A 22,500-nucleotide genomic window follows, 5' to 3' on the forward strand; every position below is an offset into this window, starting at 1 on the left:
GAAGGACCTCCAGTACGACCGCATGGTGACCGAGGAGGAAGGGGGTGGCGTAGCCCGCGCCCTCAATTGCCCCTTCTTCGAGATCTCCGCCAGGGACAGCTATGAGGAGACGGTAGCTGTGTTCACCGCGCTTTACCACGAGCTGGCAAACAATGGCACCCTGTCGGCCTTCAGGAGGAAGGTCTCCTCCAAACTGATGGACAAAATGCCAAGGATCCCCTCCACGGCCACCATGGGCCTGTCTACCAGGAGCTTTAGCCTGAGCTCAGTCAAGGATTTCTGACACCAGGGGAGCGTTGAGATTCCCTCGGGCCTACCTTCAACTCCAAGCGCTCTGTCCTCACAGCCCCTTCCTCTCCTCCCCCATCTTCAGCTCGCGCCAGAAGACTTTCCTCTTCGACCGCTCTCCCCACCGGCTCTGCGTCCTCCTCCGCCACGGCCTTGCGCTCTGGGACGCTAACCTGCGAGGAGGGGACGGTGTGTAAATACAAGTTGTCTTTGTCGTCGCGGGTCACACCAGACCTTTAGGTCAACTTGCCTCTGGTCCCTCGGCCCCATTTCATAATAATATTAATAATAATAATCCTCGCGTTGGACACAGCGCCTTATCACGCCTTCGAGACGTCTCAAAGCGCTTCACGGGATATACGTGTAAGAGCACGGGTCACAATAAAGTGCCTTCGCCCACCACAAAGCCAAGACGATCTGTTTATTTTGCTCAGGCTCTCGCTCGCTCTCTCAACCCAGCGCTCAGGAAATGTTTAGGATAATTTAGGATAAGGTGGGACGGTCTGCAGGGAGAGGCGCTGTTTGTACAGTTACTAGCGGACGCGAAGAAACCATTAACCCTTCTCTCTCTCTCTCGGTCTCTCTCCAAACCGTACACTCGGACCTCACTTCCTCCAGAGTCAGATGGCTGTGGGTTCAAGCCCCGAGAACCATTGGCGATCGGGGCCTTCAGCCTCTCTGCCCAAACCCTTTGGAATTTTCTCCATCTCTCTCGCCTCCTTCAAGCCCCATCTCCTCTTCGACCTTCGGCCAACACCCCCCGAACCCCATCACCCCCCAAACCCCCTGCCCCGCACCCCTCCTGAGCCCATCTCCCAGCTCAGGTCCAAAACCCCTCGGTTGTCCAGCGCCCTGGGACGTCTTTCCGACCCGAATGGCGTTCGCTGCACGAGTCTAACGTGTCGTCGTCGTCGTCGTTGTTGTTGTTGACACCGAGCGAAGGCGGCGGCCGTTTCAATCCAAAACGCGTCGAAAAGAGACTCCGCGTGAAACCGAAACGTCGCGTTTTTTTTTGTTCAAAATTTAATATAAAAAAAGGTTCCTGTACAATTATCACACAATCCAAACCTGTACCACCAATGAAACTAAACACGCACACGCACGCAGCGCGCGCGCACACACACACACGCACGCACACGCACGCACTATACACAGGGATCATACAGAATTCTCTCGAAACCGCGTTAAGGAGCTTAAATCAACAACCCACCCCACCCCACCCCACAAAGGGTCTCAACTATGACTACACTATGACCAGTGCGCCTCTCGGTGGCTTCTTTTTTATATATTATATACCTCCGTCTGATATAATATATAAAACTGCTTATTCTACTGCAAAACTGAGGAACTTATGAACGTTGTCCTAATTTACGAACCCACTTTTCTCTCTCTCTCCGTTTGAAGAAATTCCCTATAAATCGACACCGTTTCCTCACTCGATGATCCGGGACTCTCTCTCTCTCTCTCTCTCGGAAAGTCGCTGCAAATTCCCCCCTCTCCCTCGTTCACGCTTCCACACCGCATTGGGTCGGGTCTCGACCCCCCCCACCACCCCCAGTTGACTTGGAATTAGTTATGGTTGGGGCTGAAATGAAATGAACCTTAAGATGAGATCTGGAGGTCACACACCACAGCATTGGGTCTCTCTCTCTCTCGAGCGCTCGTAGCCCCCAAACACTTTGAAGCGGTTTCTCGTTCCATTTGCATCGCTTCGAGAGGGCGTCGCAACCCAGTCGGGCGGTGGGGGTGGGGGGGGAGTGCGTGTCCGTCTGTGCGGGCGGGAGGGGGTTACAGGTCGCCGCAGATACACGCTGCGGATCAGAAGCCCCCAATCCGACTCCCGACGAGTACTCCAGGAGTTCTAATAATAATAATTATAATCCCGGCATTTGACACAGCGCCTCATCACGTCTTCGAGACGCCTCAAAGCGCTTCACGGGATACGCTGTCAAGTGGAGTGACTGCGTATTTTGTGGGCAAAACGCGGCAGCCGACTGCGCCCCCTGCGACGTCCCCGCAAACAGTCGTGGATTGAGTGACCACATTATTTTTTTTTTGTGGGGGGGGGGGGTGGGGAAAGGGGGCAATATTGTCCGTTGCTGGACTTGAATTCTCTCTCGGACCCCACTCCCACCCCCGAGTTCTCAGGAGCTGAGCAGAAAGGGGACGGACACACAGGAATGTGGTTGCAAATCAAATCGTGGCTTCATTTTACGAACGGTGTGTATCTGAATTGAGTTTCTCTCTCCCCGTCACACCCCACCAATGTGCGTGTGTGCGCGCGCACGGGTACACATACACCCACACGCACTCATTCAAACACAGCACAAACTCACTCCACACACACCCACATCCAAACACAGCATAATACACTCACTCGAACACACACTCACTCAAACACACACTCACTCAAACACAGCACTTAAATACAACACTCAAACACACTCACTCAATCCCACACACCACAAACCGACTGAAACACACACACGCACCCACTCAAACACACACACGCACCCAAACACACACACACACACTCACTCACTCACTCAAACACACTCACACACCCACTTAAACACACACACACTCACTGAAACACACTCACGCGCTCGGCTCTAAATCGCAAGATCAGCAAAAAGGGAGGGAGCCGCTAATTGGAGCTTAAAGAGGCTGTGAGGGGAAGAGAGGTCAGCGATTTGCACGGTGTGTGTGTGTGTGTACACAAAGAATAATCCTTGCATTTGACACAGCGCCTACAATGCTGACGCATTGAAGTGCTTCGAATGAAATAAATCACTGTAAAGTGCAGTGACCATGTATTTGCGGGCAAAGCAATTTTGCCCACTGCAAAGTGCCCGCAAACGGCCGTGAAGTGAGCCGCCGTTTTTTTTTTAACCTGGGGAGTGGGGGGGGGGGGAGTGCCATAAATTGTCAGCCAGGACACAGAGAGAGAGAGAGAGAGAGAGAGAGAGAGAGAGAAACTTCCTTCTCCTTTCCAACAGCGTTGCGAGGGACAGCCTTTAACTTCTGCCTTAACAGTGAAATGGCAGCTTTAGTTTAACGTTGAGGCTGGAGGATGCAATTAGATTAAACCTGGGGGTGCCTGTGTTTTTTTTTGAGGGGTGGGTGGGTGGTGAGTGAGAGAGAGAGAGAGAGAGAGAGAGAGGGAGAGAGAGAGAGAGAGAGAGAAATCACCATCAACTATTCTGTTCCCCTTTCTGTGAACGTCACACACCAGCTCGACTGTGCGGTCCTCAAAAAAACTGGCGGGTTCTGCAAAGCAGCTGTCGTTAAGCTTCACACTTGGGTCAAATCCTTCCTAACGCACCCCACACTGTTTATACCGCCCCCGCCCCCCCCCGCCCTCCCACCCCACCATCACCCCCTCCCTTACCTATCCCCTCCCCACAAAAGTAAAAACCCTTCAGCTCGTCCACTGCCTGACAGAAGCCATCCACCCCACACACCCTTTGGCTTTGACAAGACTCCCGTCCCTATGGACTCGATTAGAACCACATGTCTGGCCCTCAACAGCCACCTGCGCTCTCAAAGCCCAACCCCATTCCCCCCCTCTTTGCTTCCCCACAACCCCCTCACCCCCACTCAAACCTCAACAGCGCCCGAACAACCTCCAACAATCTTTGCATTTGATGCAGCGCTTTATCACGTCTTCGAGATGTCTCAAAGTGACTCGCAGGATATCTTGACTTGCCCGAACCTGGGTCCTCCCCTGAGCTACAGGACAGAGCATTCTCTCTCTCTCTCTCTCTTACCCAACAGGTTGAGGAAGGCCAACGTCACTCACCATCTTGCCCACGATGATGATCTTGGGTCCCAGTTCCTTGTGGACCGCAAAGATGTGTATGAGCCTCAGAGCAAAGACCATGTAGTCCACACACAGCACCACCCGCCCGGCCTCGTGTGTTGGTTTGTGCATCCTGTCAACCATAGACACCTCTACACATCACTGCTCAACACGTTCCACATGCGAGACTCTCGCTCGCTCATTCCCATTGCTCCTCCTCTTCTCCATACTCTGAGGAGGCTCTTATGAGGGCAGTAGAGTGAGGAGAGAGAGAGGAGATGAGATAGAGAGAGGAGAGTGGAGAGGAGAGAGAGTGAGAGATAGAGGAGGGAGAGGAAAGAGAGAGGAGAGGAGAGGGATAGAGAGGAGAGAAGAGTGTTGAGAGGAGAGCGGAGAGAGAGAGATAGAGGAGTGAGGAGAGAGAGAGAGGGGAGAGTGTAGAGAGAGGTAGAGAGAGGAGCGAGGTGAGGAAGAGAGAGAGAGAGGAGAGAGTGGAGAAGAGAGAGATAGAGAGAGGAGAGAGGTGACAGAGAGAGAGAGAGAGAGAGAGAGGAGAGTGGAATGAAGGAGAGAGATAAAGAGGAGAGTGGAGTGAAGAGAGATGGAGAGAGAGAGAGGGGAGCGGTAGCGAGAGGAGACGAGGAGAGGAGTGAGGAGAGGAGAGACATGGAGAGGAGAGAGATAGAGAGGAGAGTGGAATGAGGATAGATGGAGAGAGAGAGAGAGAGAGAGAGAGAGAGGAGAGGTAGAGAGAGGAGAGTGGAGTGAGGAGAGGAGAGAGATAGAGAGGAGAGAGAGAGAGAGAGGAGGGAGGAGGAGAGGAGAGAGTTACGAGCTCCTGGAGTGACCCTGACCTGAGGGCGAGGCCAGTGATGAAGAGTAGCAAAGCGAGCAGATCACACCTGTTCCACACATCCTGCAGGTATCGTCTCACCTTCCTCCCCACCGACACGCTCTCCCCCACAAACAAACCCTGACAACACACAACATGGCCCACATCTGGTTACCTTCCGCACGTCAGGCTCTCCTCCCCTTCTCTCCTCCACTCTTCCCCCTCTCCTCTCCCCGCCGCTCCCATCTCTTTCTCTCGCTCTCTTTCCCATCCCCCCTCTCCACCCCCACCCCCCCCCCCCATCATCACTCTCCTCTCTCCCCCTCTCCCATTCTCCCCATCTCCCCCTCTCTTCATCTCCTCTCTTCCTCTCTCTCCCATCCCCTCTCTCCATCTCCCCATTCCGGTGTCCTCTGTTCTTCCGTCCCCATTTTCTCTGCTCTCCCCCTCCCCCCTTCACCCCTCTCCTCCCCTTTCTCCTTCTCCCTTTCTCTTGCCTATGTCCCCATCTTCCCTCCCTGACCCCCCGCCTCCCCCTTTCCCCCTCCCGCCCCCCACATACCTGCCGTATCTCCTCACACAGCAATGTGAAGACCCAGAAGTAGAGGAGGAGAGCAGGTTTGGAGGTGGGGGCTAGGGATGGTCCTGGGGAGGGGGAGGGCTCCCCCCTGACCTCCACCAGGAGTATGTAGGCAAAGAGGAAGAGGAAGGTGAAGTACATCAGCACGTTGCCGAGGAAGGAGGTGACTGGAGCTCCCCAGAACTGCTTCCAACGCTTCATCCAAAACGGTCTCGAGCAACTCTTCCTGGGAACATTCTTCCCGGTCTCCGGCCTTTCCCAGTCTCCGGAATTCTCCCACTCCTCTCCCTCCCTTTGGCACAACACACCCAAAATACACAAGTCACTGCACTTTACAGTAAATCCTGTGGAGCGCTTCGAGACGTCTCGAAGATGTGATAAAGCGTGATATCAAATGCAAGAATTATTATTAATAATGTAATTATTATTATCCGACACAGGAACATCACTAATAAACACACTAACCATAGCAATAGCAGACTGCAGGAGGACATAGGCGGGCGGGTGAAATGGGCAGACAGACACATGGCAGATGAAGCTAAATAATAATAATAATAATCATCCTTGCATTTGATACAGCGCCTTATCACGTCGTTCAGATGGAGAGTGAGGTTTAACGTCTCGGTCAAAAGGTGGCGTCTCTCTCTCTCTCTCTCTCTCTCTCTCTCTCCCCCCCCTCACCCCAGCGCTGCTCGGGAGCGTCAGCCTGGACTGTGAGTTGGAAGTCCCTTGACTCGGGGGCTCGAACCCAACAATCTTCTGGCTCAGAGGTGAAAGCACGAGCGGCTGAGCCAGGCTGAGGGCCGGAGGCACTAACCCCAAGAGCAGGAGGTCACCGTCAACACTGTCCAACTCAAACTCGGGGATCTGTGTCTCTGTTTCCTCTTTGATATCACTGTGAAGACAGAAGACGAGAGAAAATGATCACTTAGTCCTGATATATGGGACCCAGCGCTTACATTGGCTCAATCCTCTTCAAATCCCTTCATCCCCTCGCACCTCCCTACCTCTCCGACCTGCTAACACCCCAACCCACCACCCGCTGCCTCCGCTTGACTCGCTCCAACCTCCTGCTTGTCCCTCGTGCCCTCCGTTCCATCATCGGAGGCCACACTTCCAGCCACTATGCCCCGTAACGCTCTCTCTCTCTCTCTCTTTCCCTCCATCCTGCCCCTTTCCTTCCCCATCTTCAGGTCGTGCCTGAAGACTTTCCTCTTCGACCGTGCCTACGGTCACCTCCCCGCCCGGCTCTGAGACACTACCCTGCGCGAGGGGCGCGGTGTAAACCCAAGTTGTTGTTGTTGTGGTCAAGGGTAATGTCTGTAATAAGCCTCACCCTTAATACAAAGTGATTTTAGTTGGCGGGGGGGCGGGTGGAATTGTTGGCTCGGACATCAAGAGAAAGAGAGAGACACTCCCTTGTCTTTCCCAATACCGCCGCTCATCATCATCATCATAATAATAATAATATTAATAATAATAGCGCCTTATCACGTCGTCGAGTTACCTGAATTTGATGAGTTTGGTATATAACAGTGGGGGACAAAAGAAGGTGAGCACCAGCCTCCAGATATCAGTCCTCCTGTCCATTTCCCCCCACCAGATCTGGTTCAAAAGGCCCTGCCGATGGGAATCAATAATAATCAAGAATAATAATTAATAATTGTTGTGGAGGAGGTCGAGGTACGTCTGTAATTGCCTTGAGTTTGATACAGAGTGATTTTATCTGGGGCACAGGGGGGGATTATCGGCTTATAATATTATTATTAACTTCATCTGCCATGTGTCTGCCCATTTCCCCCAGACTGTCCCTCCCCTCCCCTCACCCTGACCATCTCCCCCCTCCTCGCTCCCTCCCTCCCCTCCCCTCACCCTGACCATCTCCCCCCTCCTCGCTCCCTCCCTCCCCTCCCCTCACCCTGACCATCTCCCCCCTCCTCGCTCCCTCCCTCCCTCCCCTCCCCTCACCCTGACCATCTCCCCCCTCCTCGCTCCCTCCCTCCTCCCCTCCCCTCACCCTGACCATCTCCCCCCTCCTCGCTCCCTCCCTCCCCTCCCCTCACCCCGACCATCCCCCCCTCCTCGCTCCCTCCCTCCCTCCCCTCACCCGACATCCCCCCCTCGCTCCCTCCCTCCCTCCCTCACCCTGACCATCTCCCCCTCCTCGCTCCCTCCCTCCCCTCCCCTCACCCGACCATCCCCCCCTCCTCGCTCCCTCCCTCCCCTCCCCTCACCCTGACCATCTCCCCCTCCTCGCTCCCCTCCCCTCCCCTCACCCTGACCATCTCCCCCCTCCTCGCTCCCTCCCTCCCCTCCCCTCACCCTGACCATCTCCCCCCTCCCCAATGCTCGGGTCCCGACCCAACTGTGCAGCGCCTCGGGACGTCCTCCCGACGTGAAAGGCGCTCTATAAATGGAATCTTGTTGTTGTTGTTGTTGTTGTCTATGTCCTCCTACAGTCTAATAATAATTAATAATTATTATTAAACAATAAACTCTGCATTTCATATTGCTTTGTCGCGATAGCTCAAAGCCCTTCGATGCACTGTAATTAGAATCCTGTTTCAATTAATTAATGAATTAATGAATCAATTTCTGAATTCATCGATTAATTCGTTTATTATGTTACATGTAGTGACTGTGCATTAAATAATAATAATCCCTGCATTTGACCCGGGCGCCTTATCGCGTCTTCGAGGCGTCTCAAAGCGCTTCACAGGATGCACTGCAAAGTGTAGTGACTGTGGGTTTTGTGGGCAAAACGCGGCGGCCGATTCGTGGCGCAGTGGGTCCTGGATTGCAATGCCCGTGGAGCCCAAGTGCTGCGTCTCTCTCGTGGTGAAGGAACGCCGTGGACGTACCTGGACACCATCGTAGGCGAGGAAGCCGCGGGCATCGGCGGCGGTGGCAAGCTGCAGGCAGGTGGCGTATCCCCAGACCGGGCATCGACGCACCAGCAGGGTGAACGCTCTCCTCTCACTGTGCAGGTAACACTCCTTAAATACGTCTGTGGGCAAAGCAGGGCACGGCAGGCCGTGCGTGTGGCGAGTTGACAGGCGCGTGGTGCAAGCATGTTCCAGGCGTGTACATGGCTTAGCGTGTGCGTGCATGTGTGTGCGTTCATATGAGCGTGTGGATGTCTGATGAGTGCGGCTGAGGGTAGGAGTAGAGTTGGGCAGGATGGGTTTAGGGGAGGATAATAATAATAATAATAATAATAAAATAATAATAATAATAATAATAATAATAATAAGAAGAAGAAGAAGAAGAAGAAGAAGAAGAAGAAGAAGAAGAAGAAGAAGAAGAAGAAGGAAGGACGAGGCGAGGCGAGGCGAGGCGAGGGCTCTAACCACTGAGCCACAGGGTGAGTTGGGAGAGGATAGAGGTGGGTGAGGACGGAGGAGGTGAGGATGGAGTTGGCGGCCTAACTGTGGCTGGTTACCGAGCGACAGCTGCTCAAACTTTGCGGCCAGTTCCTTCATGGTCTGGGCTCCCTCGGCCTCCATCTCCTGCCGTGCCATTTCCTTCAGGATGCGAGAGGCCACAAGGCCGGAGGAGACCGACTCGCCGCTCTGTAGGGGTTAGAAGGAAGCCATGATTGAGGCTCCTCAGACACATTGAGTTCTCCCTACTCTCCACCCAGCTCCCTCCATCTCCCCAGGTTGTCCTCTGTGCTCCTCACCAGCTCCCAGAAGCAAACAGCCATCTCTGGGCGGTTTTGAAGGAGAGCCCAGACCAGGAGGTCAGTCCATGGGGCCGTTGAACTCCTCGCCTGGTACTCAAACTGCCTAGTCTTCAGCATCTCCTGAAACACAAACACGTGTGGGTGCGTGAAGCGGGTGGTGGGTGTATGCGAGTCCGCGTACCCTTATGTGTATTTGAGGATGCTCCTACTTGTCCCTCATGTCCTCTGTTCCTCCAGGAAGAGTGTTCCAGAGTTTCGGGGCATAGTGGCTTTCAAGAACGCTCCTCCTCCATCCCTCGGCCTTGCCCCGTCCTTCCCTATCTTTAGGTCACACCTCTTCGACTGCTTACAGTGTGTGAGTCCTCTGGGACGCGAGCCCAGAGAATGGCGCTGTGTAAACGCAAACTGTTGAGGTTGTGAGTGAATTCTCAGTCTGATTTGGAGACTCTTAAGCACAGCGATGGGTTTCCGTGTGTGTCGGACACGCGGCCGGTCACGGTGACGGGTTTCCGTGCGTGTCAGACACCCCGTCACGGTGACGGGTTTCCGTGCGTGTCAGACACCTGGCCGGTCACGGTGACGGGTTTCCGTGCGTGTCTGACACCCGGCCGGTCACGGTGACGGGTTTCCGTGTGTGTAAGACACCCGGTCGGTCATGGTGACGGGTTTCCGTGCGTGTCAGACACCCGGTCGGTCACGGTGACGGGTTTCCGTGTGTGTCGGACACGCGGCCGGTCACGGTGATGGGTTTCCGTGCGTGTCAGACACCCGGCCGGTCACGGTGAACGGGTTTCCGTGCGTGTCAGACACCCGGCCGGTCACGGTGACGGGTTTCCGTGTGTGTCGGACACGCGGCCGGTCACGGTGACGGGTTTCCGTGAGTGTCAGACACCCGGCCGGTCACGGTGATGGGTTTCCGTGTGTGTCGGACACACGGCCGGTCACGGTGACGGGTTTCCGTGCGTGTCAGACACCCGGTCGGTCACGGTGACGGGTTTCAGTGCGTGTCGGACACGCGGCCGGTCACGGTGACGGGTTTCCGTGCGTGTCTGACACCCGGCCAGTCACGGTGACGGGTTTCCGTGCGTGTCAGACACCCGGCCGGTCACGGTGACGGGTTTCCGTGCGTTCAGACACCCGGCCGGTCACGGTGACGGGTTTCCACTTGGATCAATCACCCTGCTGATGAGCACTGGGCTGTGTTGTGCCCCCACCTTAGAGGACCCCCTTTTCCCCACTCCCCCCCACCCCCACCCCACCCTCCCACCACACACACATACACACACACACACACACACGCGTGCAGTGTATCCTTACCCCTGCTTTCCGCCGGTTGCTGTAAACCTTGGAGAGGTGTAAGGATTCCTCGTAGATGGGTTGGCAGAAATCGCCCAGGAGATCACACAGGACCTTGGAGACCTCGTACAGTGTATAACCGCAGTGCCCGTCCCCTGCCCTTGGGCGGGTGAGCAGCTTGCCAGCCAGCCCCCTCCTCTCCACCAGCTTCTTCTGCAGCAGACAGTTGAGCAGCGAGTTGGTGGGCACAGAGCTGTACAACTCCTCGAGCCGCCGGTAACTCAGGTAATCGGTCACGTTCAGCCCATTGCCAGTGAAGAGCTTGACAAACTCGGGCTTGTTATTCACCAGGGCATCTGTTAGAGGATCCTCGAGGTCACTAGACTGAAGCAACGCGACAGCGTGAAACATAGGCCTCTGACGTCGCTGTGCGCCATTGTCTGCTGCGTTCCGCCCACAAAATACCGGTCGGGGAAGGGAGGGAGGGAGGGAGGGAGGTGACCGTAAGCACGGTCGAAGAGGAAGTGATCTAAAAGAGGGGAAGGAAGGGGGGGCAAGGCAGAGGGATTGTTGGGACAGAGTTCCAAAACTTTGGGGTGCTTCACCAGGATTTTGCTGTGAAACGAAGTGACTGTGTGTTTGAAGGCAAACACGGCAGCTAGGTTGGGCGCAGAGATGTCCCACAAACAGCCACAGAGCGAGTGACCAATTTTAGTGTTGGCCAAGGGACACAGGGAGAGAGATCTTTAACGTCCACCTGAACAGGGCGCAGATGGGGAGTGAGGTTTAACATCTCTTCCAAAAGGGCAAATGTCTATCTTATCGAATTGTTTTATCATCTTAAACCCCCACTCTCTGCCCCTCTCCACCATCTCATCGCCAGAGAGAAAAGCTGTACCTTATCGTTCCTATTTGGGGTCTCTGTATCCACTCAGCCACTAAGGGAAGTATTGGGCCTCTCAGCCCCGAGGCTCTGGAACTCCATCCCCAGTGCCTTCGCCACTTCCTCCCTTTCCTCCTTCAAGGCCGGTCTCAAGACCTTTCTCTTTGACCTTCAGCCTTCAGCTCTCCTCTCGACTCTCTACCCCCTCCTCGCCCCTCCCTTCCCTCCCCTCACCCTGACCATTTCCCACCCAATGCTCAGGTCCTGACCAAACTGTACAGCGCCTCGGGACGTCCTCCCGACGTGAAAGGCGCTCTATAAATGGAATCTTGTTGTTGTTGTTGTTGTTGTTGCTGTATTGGCTCACTCTTTTGCTCAGAGAAGGTTAGCTGACAGCAATAAATAAGAATAATAACCCTTGCGTTTGACGCAGCGCCTCATCACATCGTCGGGACGTCTCAAAGCGCTTCACAGGGTATATTGTCAAGTGGAGCGACTGTGTATTTTGTGGGCGAAACGCGGCAGCCAATTGCGCACAGCAGCGTCCGCGCAAACACTCGTGGATTGAGTGACCAAATTATTATTTTATTTTGGGGGGGTGGGGGGGGGGGGTGGGAGGGGTTATTACCCCCGGGAAAGCGATCTGCCAATCCACTAACAACCGGGTTCCTACTTACTGTTCGGGAAACGGAGGTGTGTGGGGTAAGGAAACTTGCCCCAGGGTTCGCCCTGGCAGGCAGGCCTTCCGCCTCTCTTCCCCCACCCCTCTGAAACTCCATCCTGCATTCCCTCCGCCTCGCCCCCTCTCTTGCCTCCATCAAGCCCCAAATCAAGACCCTCCTCTTCGGCAGTGCCTTCTGTCACCCTCCTACCCCTCCCCTCCCCGCCCTCCATCCCCTCCTGATCCCAACCACCAGCTCGGGTCCAAATCCCTGACTGTCCAGCGCCTTGGGACGTCCTCCTGACGTGAAAGGCTCTGTTGAATGCAAATTGTTGTTGTTGTTGTTGTTGTTGTTCCCCACCTTCCAGGAGATCTCTCCAGTGAACAGTTCGCTCTTAGCGATGTCCACCCGATTCCAGGCCACAGCCAACTTCAGCTCATCCAGATAAACCTTCACATCACTGCTGTGCTTCTTGTGGGCTGTGAAGGTCACAACATAGGGTTACACACAGGGTCTCACACCCAGCTCCAACCTCCCCACACACACACAACGCGCACACGCACGCACACACACACACACACGGGCTCAAACCCTTGGCTCCCCCACACACAGATCAAACACTCCCCACACAGGGGTAGTTTCCCACCCAATGAGTGCCCATTAATCCCATCCCCTCTCCACTATCTCCATCAGGTTGGGTGCTGGGTGATTGCGTACCTTTGACCAACGCCTTCAGGATGACTGTATCAAACTCCTCCATCCCCTCCTGGTCTGCATTGTATACGTACACCAAGTCCTTATTCTCAACCACCTTCTCAACCTGTCCAACAGAACTTGATGATCAGTCCACACGATACAATACAAGTGATTTACACGGCCCCTTTCATGTCGGGAGGACTTCCCAAGGCTCTGGACAGTCAGGGATTTGGACCTGAGCTTGGGCGGGGGGTTGGGTTGGGATCAGTGGGGGGGACTTTATCAGGAGTGACAACCACAACAACAACTTGTGTTTACATAGCGCCCTTTTGCGTAGGGTAGCGTCCCGGAGCGGTTAAACCTCCCAGCCACGCAGTGACCGGGTGCCTTGCCAGCCTTGACAAAACACACAGTCACTACACTTTACGGCATAGCCTGCGAAGCGCTTTGAAGACGTGGTAAGGCACTGTATCGAACGCAAGGATTATTATTATTATTATTATTATTATTATTATTAGACTGGGGGCTCGTGATCCCTGATGAGGAACTTCAACCCCAATTCCCTTCGGACCCGGAGGGTGAGAGAACTATCGCAAGGTGGCCTTGCGACCCACACGCCTGAGACATGTGACGCATGACACGTGACGGTTGAACCATTTGCGTGTGGCATCTCAACTCCCCCCCCAACCCCCCACCACCCGCCCCACCCCCCCCCAGTCTCTCTGCTCTCACCAGTTCCACCAGCCTCGCCAGGTCTTCCGAAGGGAAATGTTTCCGGATGAGCTTCTCCACCTCCTTCTTCAGGGTCTCGGACGTGAAGGACATCTGAAGGATCTCGGCCAAGACATCGGCGATCCCGCCCGATCCGGCCAGAACCAACCACGGGACGTTATTCTGGGTGGCTTTGTAAATCCTCTACGGACAGCGGGGAATGAGAAGCCACTTCGAGATCCTCACCGCTCATCTTCAAATCCCTTCGCCTCCCTCCCTCGCGTCTCTCCTCGCTCCCCACCTCGCGCACACCCCCACACCCCCCCCCGGCTCGGCTGGCTCCGGCCTCCTGCTTGTCGCCCTCGCGCCCTCCACGATCCGCCATCAGCGGTCGTGCTTTCAGCCCCTTCCGCCCCGAAACTCTTTCGCGCTCTCCCTCAATCCCGTCCGTCCAGGCTTCCCCACCTTCAGATCGCTTCGGATGGGACCTTAAACCTCTCCGTCCTTTGAAAAGCGAAGGGAGTCTCCCTCTCTCTCCCTCTCCCTCTCCCTCTCCCTCTCTCTCGCTCTCTCTGCTGGTGTCCTGGCTGACAACCGCCCCCCCGCGGATAAAAATGGTCGCTCGCTCGCTCACTCCGCGGCTGTTTGTGGGACGGCGCGAAATGGCTGCCGCGTTCCGCCTCCAAACGCCGCAGTCACTCCATCTCACAAAGAAACCCCCGCGAAGCGCTTTGAGATGTCCTTCGATGTGAGAAGGCGTTAATATCAAACGTAAAGATTATCATTATTATTATTATTATTATTATTATTATCATCGATCCTGAAGACTTTCCTCTTCGCCGGTGCTTGCGGTCACCTCCCCCTCTCCCCCCCCCCCACGCAACCCCCCCCCCACCCCCCCCACCCCACCCCCGGCTCGGTATCAGCCTCCGCCACTGTTAAGCGCATCGAGACGCTACCCCGGCACGAAGGGCGCGGTGGAAGTGCACGTTGTCGTCGAGTGAGTGCTTTACCTCCAACATATAAGGCTGTCCTTGTATCAGCAAACACAGCACTGGGATCTCAATGCTACACCTCCCTGGAGAGCAAAGCGCACGGTGACCTGTGTTAGACTCTCTGGGCTTGCGTTTGTGCACGCGTGAGTGTGTGTGCGTGTGCTTGCGTGTGTGTGACTGTGTATGTGCGCGCGTGCGCATGCGTGTTCGCGCAATAACAGTCCTTGCATTTGACATAGCAGCTTATCCCGTCGTCGAGATGTCTCAAAGCGCTCTGCGTGTACTTGCTTGGACGTGTACGCGAGTCTGTGTGTGCGTGTCTGGGTGGGTGCACGCGCATGTGTGTGTGTGGGTATGTGCGTGCGCGCGTGTCTGTGTGTGTATGTGCGCGCATGTATGTGTAGGTGTATGTGTGTGTGTGAATGTGTGTGAGTGTGTGAGTCGGCGTACGTATGCGTATATGTGCGTGTGTGCGCGCGCGTGTGTGTGTGCGTGTGCATGTGTTTGTATGTGTGTGTGTGAGCTTTTGTGTGTGTGCAGGGGTGCGTTTGTGTGTGTGTGTGTGTGCAGGGATGTGTGTGTGCGCGCGTGTGTGTGTGTGCAGGGGTGTGTGTGCGCGCGTGTGTGTGCGCGTGTGTGTGTGCGTGTGTGTGCGTGCGTGTGTGTGTGTGTGTGTTCTCTCACCCCCGACCCCTGTTTTCTGGGTGGAGATGTGCTCCTCCAGTCGGGCGCGGAACCTCATCTCTCCGCCGATCCGTCCGTTGGTGCCATCGTCCACCAACAGGAAAGCCGAGTAGTTATCGTCCAGAGCGTAGAGAGAGTCCTCAGCGCTGCTCACCACATAGCGCGCGGGGAAACAGCCCTGTGTCACGCCAGGGACACGCACACACACACAGGGACACACACACGGGGACACGCACACACACAGGGACACGCACACACACAGGGACACGCACACACAGGGACACGCACACACACAGGGACACGCACACACACACAGGGACACGCACACACACAGGGACACGCACACACACAGGGACACGCACACACACAGGGACACGCACACACACAGGGACACGCACACACACAGGGACACGCACACACACACAGGGACACGCACACACACAGGGACACGCACACACACAAGGACACGCACACACAGGGACACGCACACACACAGGGACACGCACACACACAGGGACACACGCACACACACAGGGACACACACACACACACGGGGGACACACAGAGAGACACACAGAGAGACACACATAGAGGGACACACATAGAGACACACGGAGTGACACACACGGAGAGACACATACGGGGAGACACACAGAGACACACAGATAGAGGCACAGAGAGACACACAGAGAGACACACAGAGAGACACACGGAGAGACACACGGAGGGACACACAGAGAGACACACGGAGGGACACACAGAGAGACGGAGAGTGAGACACAGAGAGACGGAGGGAGAGAGACAGAGGGAGAGGGAAAGTGAGAGAACGCCAATGTTGGAGCTCCCACTCATGCACACACACACACACACACACACACACACACACATACACACGTCTGTACACACCGTGCGCACACATTCACCACACGTGTGCAAGCCACACATTCACCACACGCATACAAGCCAGTGCACGCGCGCACACACGCGTGCGCGCACACCTACACACATGCACATACTGGTGAGTACCAGTACACGTGCATCCTCACCTGCGCACAGGGGTGGACACACGCATGCACAAACCGGCACACGTGTGGACACACACCTGCACACATGTATGCGCGCACCGGCACCCATAAGCACACACACCAGCCCACATGTACACACCCACCAGCTCAGGTGTACGCACTCACCAGCGCACGTGTACGCACTCGCCAGCCCGCACGCGCACACTCACCAACACACACGTGTGCACACTCACCGGCGCACGTGTACACACACACACACACCTGCACGCACGTGCGCACAAGCCATCCCTGCTCACGTGGGAACACACCTGCACACACCCACGAACACCCCCACTGACACAACCCCACCCCCCCCCCCCCCGCCCCCTCCACCCCCCCCCCCCCCCCCCCCCCCCCCCCCCCCCCCCCACCCCCGCCCCCTCCACCCCCCCCCCCGCCCCCCCCCCCCCACTCCTCACCCCTCCCCCCCACCCCCGCCCCCCATCCCTCTGCCCCGTCGCCACTCCCAGTGCCCGGGTGGTGGTACCTTGGCGTTGACCAGTTGGCTGTTGTTGTGTACCAGCCCCCAGGGGGCAATGCCCATCGCCACCACCTTGGTGACGGTCTGGGTACTGGCCGTGGCATGATCCCGCACCGCCTCTCCCACGTACCTCCCGATCCCCACCCGCAGCCCACTCGTCATGATCCAGGCCCCTGTAACACACCGCCCGCAGCCGGAGTGACGGGCAGGGAGTAGCACAGGAGAACACAGAGGAACACAGAGTGATGGAGAGTAACACCGAGTGACAGGGAGTCACAGAGAGTAACACAGGGTAACACAGGGTAACACAGAGTAATGGAGAGTAACACAGAAGAACACAGAGTAACACAGAGTAACACAGAGTAACACAGGGTAACACAGGGTAGCAGAGAGTAACACAGAGTAACACAGGGTAACACAGAGTAACAGAGAGTAATGGAGAGTAACACAGAGTAACACAGGGTAACACAGAGTAACGGAGAGTAACACAGATTAACACGGAGTAATGGAGAGTAACACAGGGTGACAGAGAGTAACAGAGAGTAACACAGGGTAACACAGGGTAACAGAAAGTAATGGAGAGGAACACAGGGTAACACAGGGTAACACAGAGTAACGGAGAGTAACACAGAGTAACACAGAGTAACAGAGAGTAACACAGAGTAACACGGAGTAACAGAGAGTAACAGAGAGTGACAGGGAACGACTGAGAGCTGGTGAGTGACCGCTGGGAGTGAGGTTGGGTGGGCAGACGGGGGGTGTCCTCGTGGCTCTGATTACCGGTGCTCTGCGCCGGCTTTGACCAGTCCTTTGCGGAGAATGTCCTTCAGCCACGTCTTCATCCTGAAGTCTCCCTCTCCCCCCAACACCGACACCACCAAGTTGGGGGCCGGGATCTTCCAGTGGTGAGTGATCAGCGAGTAGATGATACCGGGATCCGTCTCCGTGGAAAGCCGGAGAAACTAATAATAATAATAATAATAATAATAATGATAATGATAATGATAATAATGATAATAATAATGATAATAATAATAATAATGATAATAATAATGATAATAATAATAATAATAATGATAATAACAATAATAACAATAACAATAATAATGATAATAATAATGATGATAATAATAATAATGATAATAATAATGATAATAATAATGATAATAATAATGATAATAACAATAATGATAATAATAATAATAATAATGATAATAACAATAATAATAATGATAATAATAATAATGATAATAATAATGATGATGATAATACTACTGCTACTACTACTACTACTAATAATGATAATGATAATGATAATGATAATAATAATACTACTGCTACTACTACTAATAATAATAACAATCCTTATGTTTGACGCGGAAGCCTTACCCGCCTTCGAGACGTCTCAAAGCGCTTCCCGGGATGCATTCGCGGTGTAGTGTAGTGACTGTGGGTTTTGCGGGCGAAACGCGGCAGCCAGTGGCGCACGGCAGCGCTCCCACATGATCTTCTAGAACGGCAGAACTGGCTTGAGGGGCTGAAAAGCCTACTGCCGTCTCTCTCTTGACCCCCTTGTCGCCTGACCCTTTCACCGGTGCCCTTTTCCCCCTTTCCCCCCCCCCCACCCTCTCGCTCGCTCTCTCTCTCTCTCACCTTGCTGGCTCTCCTCTGCGTGCCCACGAAATGCAGGTCCCCGAAGGCATCGGTGGGCACCTCCGTGGTGTGCTCGGCTGTGTTCCAGTGGCTGACCACCGCGGCCCCAAAGTTGTCCTCCGTGGCCACCGAGCCGTGGCAGCGCTTGGCATAGCCGCACTGGCACAGCGACTGCCCGCTGGAAAAAACAGAGAGAACCAGGCGCCCCTTCCCCGTCAATGTCTCGGCCGTGCCCCTCCCTACCGCTGTGACCCGCTGACCACCATCATCAACCTGTCCGCTCCCTCCATCGGTGGGGCTCCACGTACCCCACCCCTACTCCGCCCGCCCAGTCCAGCCCATTGGCCTTCAGCCAGTCCACATGCCCCCCAACCTTATGGAACTTCACCCCATAGTCCCCTCACCTCGCCCCCCCACCCCACACCCACCCACCCCCTACCCTCGCCCCCCCACCACCACTCGCCTCCTTCAACCCACAACCTTCTGGCTCGGACCGAGCTCCTGAGCCAGGAAATCACTTGAATTCGAGGTCAGACTGACTGGATTGGGTCATGTCCTCCCGGCTGTGATGTTTGCCCCAACGGATGGTTCCGTACCTGTGACTGTCTGTGTCCTCCAGGAAAGCGGAGCATATCTTCTTCTTAATCACTTTCGGAATCCATATCTGCAAAGAAATATTAATTATAACAATAATAACAACAATAACAATAATAACAATAATAACAATAATAACAACAATAATAACAACAATAATAACAATAGTACTAATAATTATAACGATAACAACAATAATAACAATATTAATGTTATTAATAAGATTAATGTTTCCGTTAATATTAATGGGGGAGACAGACGTGTCGCACGGAGTGGCGTGTGAGTAGTTCATGGGCCTGCTGCTTGCGTGTGTGGTGGCCACGTCAACAACCCCCGCCTGTCATCAAAGCGGTCTTCTGGCTTTCAACATGCCTTGCACACGCGTGCCAACACGCCTCACAAGATGTTGGTATTTACTACCAGAAGGTTAGCATTCCTGTTGACGTGTTCGAACTGCTCGCACCGCTCCGGATCAAAAGATTAAGACAAATTATCGTCCCACCTCTATTGGCCTCAGTCCCTCTCCCCCTCCCCCCCAACACCCCCCCATCACTTCCCCCCAGACAGCCTCAATCAGTCCATTCTTTCCCCCAAACTCCACCTGGTCTGTCAGGAGCTGAAGCCTAAAGGGGGCGATGAGGGGGGCAGCGGGTGGGGGTGAAGCGACGATGAACCTTTGAGATGACGGCTATCAGTGATGTACCGATGAACACGTGAGGCAACGGTTAGCAATGAGGCGACGATGAACACGGAAGGCGATGGTTAGCGGTCAGGAACCGGGAACCTTTCGGCCAAGTGTCTTCTGTCAGATCAGCTTCAACTCAATTCCCTCAACAGCAGCCTCTTGACTGCCCGGACTGGTCGGACACACACACCGACCCATTGCCTCACCTGCTCGCTCTCCAGTCTGATACTCATGGCTCCTGGCTTCTGTGTTTATCCCTCCAGGTCCACAGGGACTGTTTCTTTCCTCCTCTTCCTCTCCTCTTCCCTCGTTCCCTCCCTCCCTCCCTCCCTCCTTTCTTCTCCACCTCGGCCTCTCCGATCGTTTCCACCAAACCGAAGTCGGGCGGGATCCCGGCTGTGTTCGGAGTGACTCACACCTGTGGCATTCCTACCTGAGAGAAGGTGAAAGGCTTCGGGCGGGCGGGCGGGGTCAGGGGGAGAGGCGAACGAGAGAGAGAAAGAGAGAGAGAGAGAGAAAGAGAGATAGATAGAGATAGAGAGAGAGAGAAAAAAAAAAAGAAAGAGAGAGAGAGAGAGAAAGAGAGATAGATAGAGATAGAGAGAGAGAGAGAGAGAGAGAAAGAAAAAAAGAAAGAGAGAGAGAGAGAGAAAAAGAAGGGAGGAAAGAAAGTTAGTGAGTTTGCGGAGGCCACAGCCATCATATGAATCTCACAGGAATCGTTACCAAGTGTAGTGACTGTGTGTTTTGTAGACAAACACGGGCGGTCTTTTAGCAACACAGTAAACAATTGATTTTATCGGAGGGTTGGGGGGGGGGGCACGGGGGGGAGGGAGAGGGAGGGGGGTCATTGATTGTCGGTCAGGACAACTGGAGAGAGCAACTCCCATGTCTTCCCCCACAGTAATAATAATAATAATAATAATCCTTGCATTTGATATAGCGCTTTTCACGTCGGGAGGACGTCCCAAAGCGCTTCACAGAACACACTGTAAAGTGAATTGACTGTATATTTGTGGGCGAACGCGGCAGCCAATTGCGCACAGCAATGTCCCACAAACAGTCGTGGATTGAAAATGACCAATTTATCATTGTTTTGGGTTTTTGGAGGGATTATTATTAGGCTCTGTGTGGAGTAAGGAAACTTGCCCAAGGTTTGGCCCTCTGCCGGGGATTGAACGCAGGTCTCTCACTTGCAAAGCGAGTGCTCTAACCACTGAGCCACAGGACTCCACAGTACTGTGGGAGATGTTTAACATCGACCTGAACTGGGCACAGACGGGGAGTAAGATTTATCGTGTCATGCAGACAACAACAACGACAACAACGACAACAACGACAACAACGACAACAACGACAACAACGACAACAGCAACAACAACAACACAATGACGTGTATAGAGGCCCTTTCATGTCGGGAGGACGTCCCAAAATCCTGAACAGTCAGGTGTCAGGGCCTGAGCATGGGGGGAGCGGGAGGGGTGGGGTAGGGGTGAGGGAAGGCAGAGGGGTGGGAGGGAGACCAAAGGCACGGTCGAAGAGAAGGGTCTTGAAGGAGGTGAGGGAGGAAGTGAGGGGAAGGGACCGTGGGTTGGAGTTCCAGAGTGTGGGGGCAGAGAGGCTGAAAGCCCGGCCCCCGAGGGTAGGGTGGGTCGGGCGGGAGACATGGAGCGGCCGGAGCCCGATGAGCGGAGGGAGTGGGCGGGTTGGTTGGGAGTCATCAGGTCAGAGAGGGAGGAGGGGGCAACGCCAGGGATGGCCTCAAAGGTGAGGACGAGGATCTTGAACTTGAGTTTGTTACTTTCATGTGTAGTGACTAATATTTGTGTGTGTGTGGGGGTGGGGGGGGGGGGGGAGGTGGGGGGAGTTGTATTGTCAAAGACACAATCCTTCAGATGAGACATTATAGTCTTACAGCACAGAAGGAGGCCATTAGGCCCATCGAGCCTGTGCCGCCTCTTTGAAAGAGCTTCCAACTAGTCCCACACTCCCCCACTCTTACCCCAAATATTCCCACTCCCCGCTCTTACCCCAAATATTCCCACTTCCCCACTCTTACCCCAAATATTCCCACTTCCCCACTCTTATCCCAACTATTTCCACTCCCCCGCTCTTACCCCAACTAACCCCACTCCCTCTGTTCTTACCCCCCCCCGCTCTTACCCCAAACTACCCCACTCCCCGCTCTTACCCCAACTAACCCCACTCCCTCTGTTCTTACCCCAACTAACCCCACTCCCCTTACCCCAACTAACCCCACTCCCTCTGTTCTTACCCCAAATAACCCCACTCCACCGCTCTTACCCCAACTAACCCCATTCCCTCTGTTCTTACCCCAACTAACCCCACTCCCTCTGTTCTTACCCCAACTAACCCCACTCCCTCTGTTCTTACCCCAACTAACCCCACTCCCTCTGTTCTTACCCCAACTAACCCCACTCCCTCTGTTCTTACCCCAACTAACCCCACTCCCTCTGTTCTTACCCCAACTAGCCCCACTCCTCCTGCTCTTCCCCCCCACATAGCCCTGTACATTTTTCCTCCTCAAGTCCCTATCCAATTCCCGTTGTGAAAGGTACCATCGAATCTGCTCCTAACAGCCCCTCAGGCCGTGGGTTCCAGACCGTAACAACTCTCTGGGTTAAAAAAGAAAATAGTTCTCCTCGTCTGGTCCCCCCTCTGATTCTTTTGGTCAATTATCTTATATTAAACCGAGGTTCCCATCCTGTGACACGTTCAGGCGAAATTTCTCTCTCTCTCTCTCTCTCTCTGGGTCTTGACTGACATTCCCCCCCTGAGTATAAGGAGACGAGGAGCAGTGCTCCCTGATGTGCGGTCACGTCGAGAGGCTGACGTCGGTGGAATGTGTACAATCTAAGGCACTCACTGGCTTTCGGATTGAGTTTCTG

The 22,500-nt window shown here is 54.5% G+C and overlaps 2 protein-coding genes across 2 annotated transcripts; one reads left to right on the forward strand and one right to left on the reverse strand.

The window, feature by feature from the left end:
• On the forward strand, positions 1 to 690 carry LOC103173813 (ras-related and estrogen-regulated growth inhibitor; the record flags this gene model as incomplete). Its single annotated transcript, XM_042345109.1, is given in 1 exon segment — positions 1 to 690. A coding segment is annotated over 1 exon segment (283 nt), but the record flags the coding sequence as incomplete, so codon positions are not given.
• A 3,364-nt stretch (positions 691 to 4,054) lies between these two features.
• LOC103173418 (transient receptor potential cation channel subfamily M member 4) lies at positions 4,055 to 19,910 on the reverse strand. Its single transcript, XM_042344942.1, has 19 exons — positions 19,798 to 19,910; positions 18,909 to 18,976; positions 18,313 to 18,490; positions 17,446 to 17,621; positions 16,666 to 16,837; positions 15,115 to 15,292; positions 14,449 to 14,513; positions 13,457 to 13,639; positions 12,746 to 12,848; positions 12,389 to 12,507; positions 10,505 to 10,867; positions 9,185 to 9,307; positions 8,945 to 9,074; positions 8,364 to 8,509; positions 7,010 to 7,122; positions 6,320 to 6,397; positions 5,485 to 5,794; positions 4,945 to 5,063; positions 4,055 to 4,223 (listed from the first exon to the last, which is right to left on the reverse strand). Exons 1-19 carry the CDS (start codon positions 19,822 to 19,824, stop codon positions 4,055 to 4,057), a joined length of 2,820 nt encoding a protein of 939 aa, XP_042200876.1. The 5' UTR covers positions 19,825 to 19,910.
• Between the last annotated feature and the right edge of the window lie 2,590 nt (positions 19,911 to 22,500).

Source organism: Callorhinchus milii, unplaced genomic scaffold, assembly GCF_018977255.1.
Source record: "Callorhinchus milii isolate IMCB2004 unplaced genomic scaffold, IMCB_Cmil_1.0 Scaffold31, whole genome shotgun sequence".
Taxonomy (NCBI): Eukaryota; Metazoa; Chordata; class Chondrichthyes; order Chimaeriformes; family Callorhinchidae; genus Callorhinchus; species Callorhinchus milii.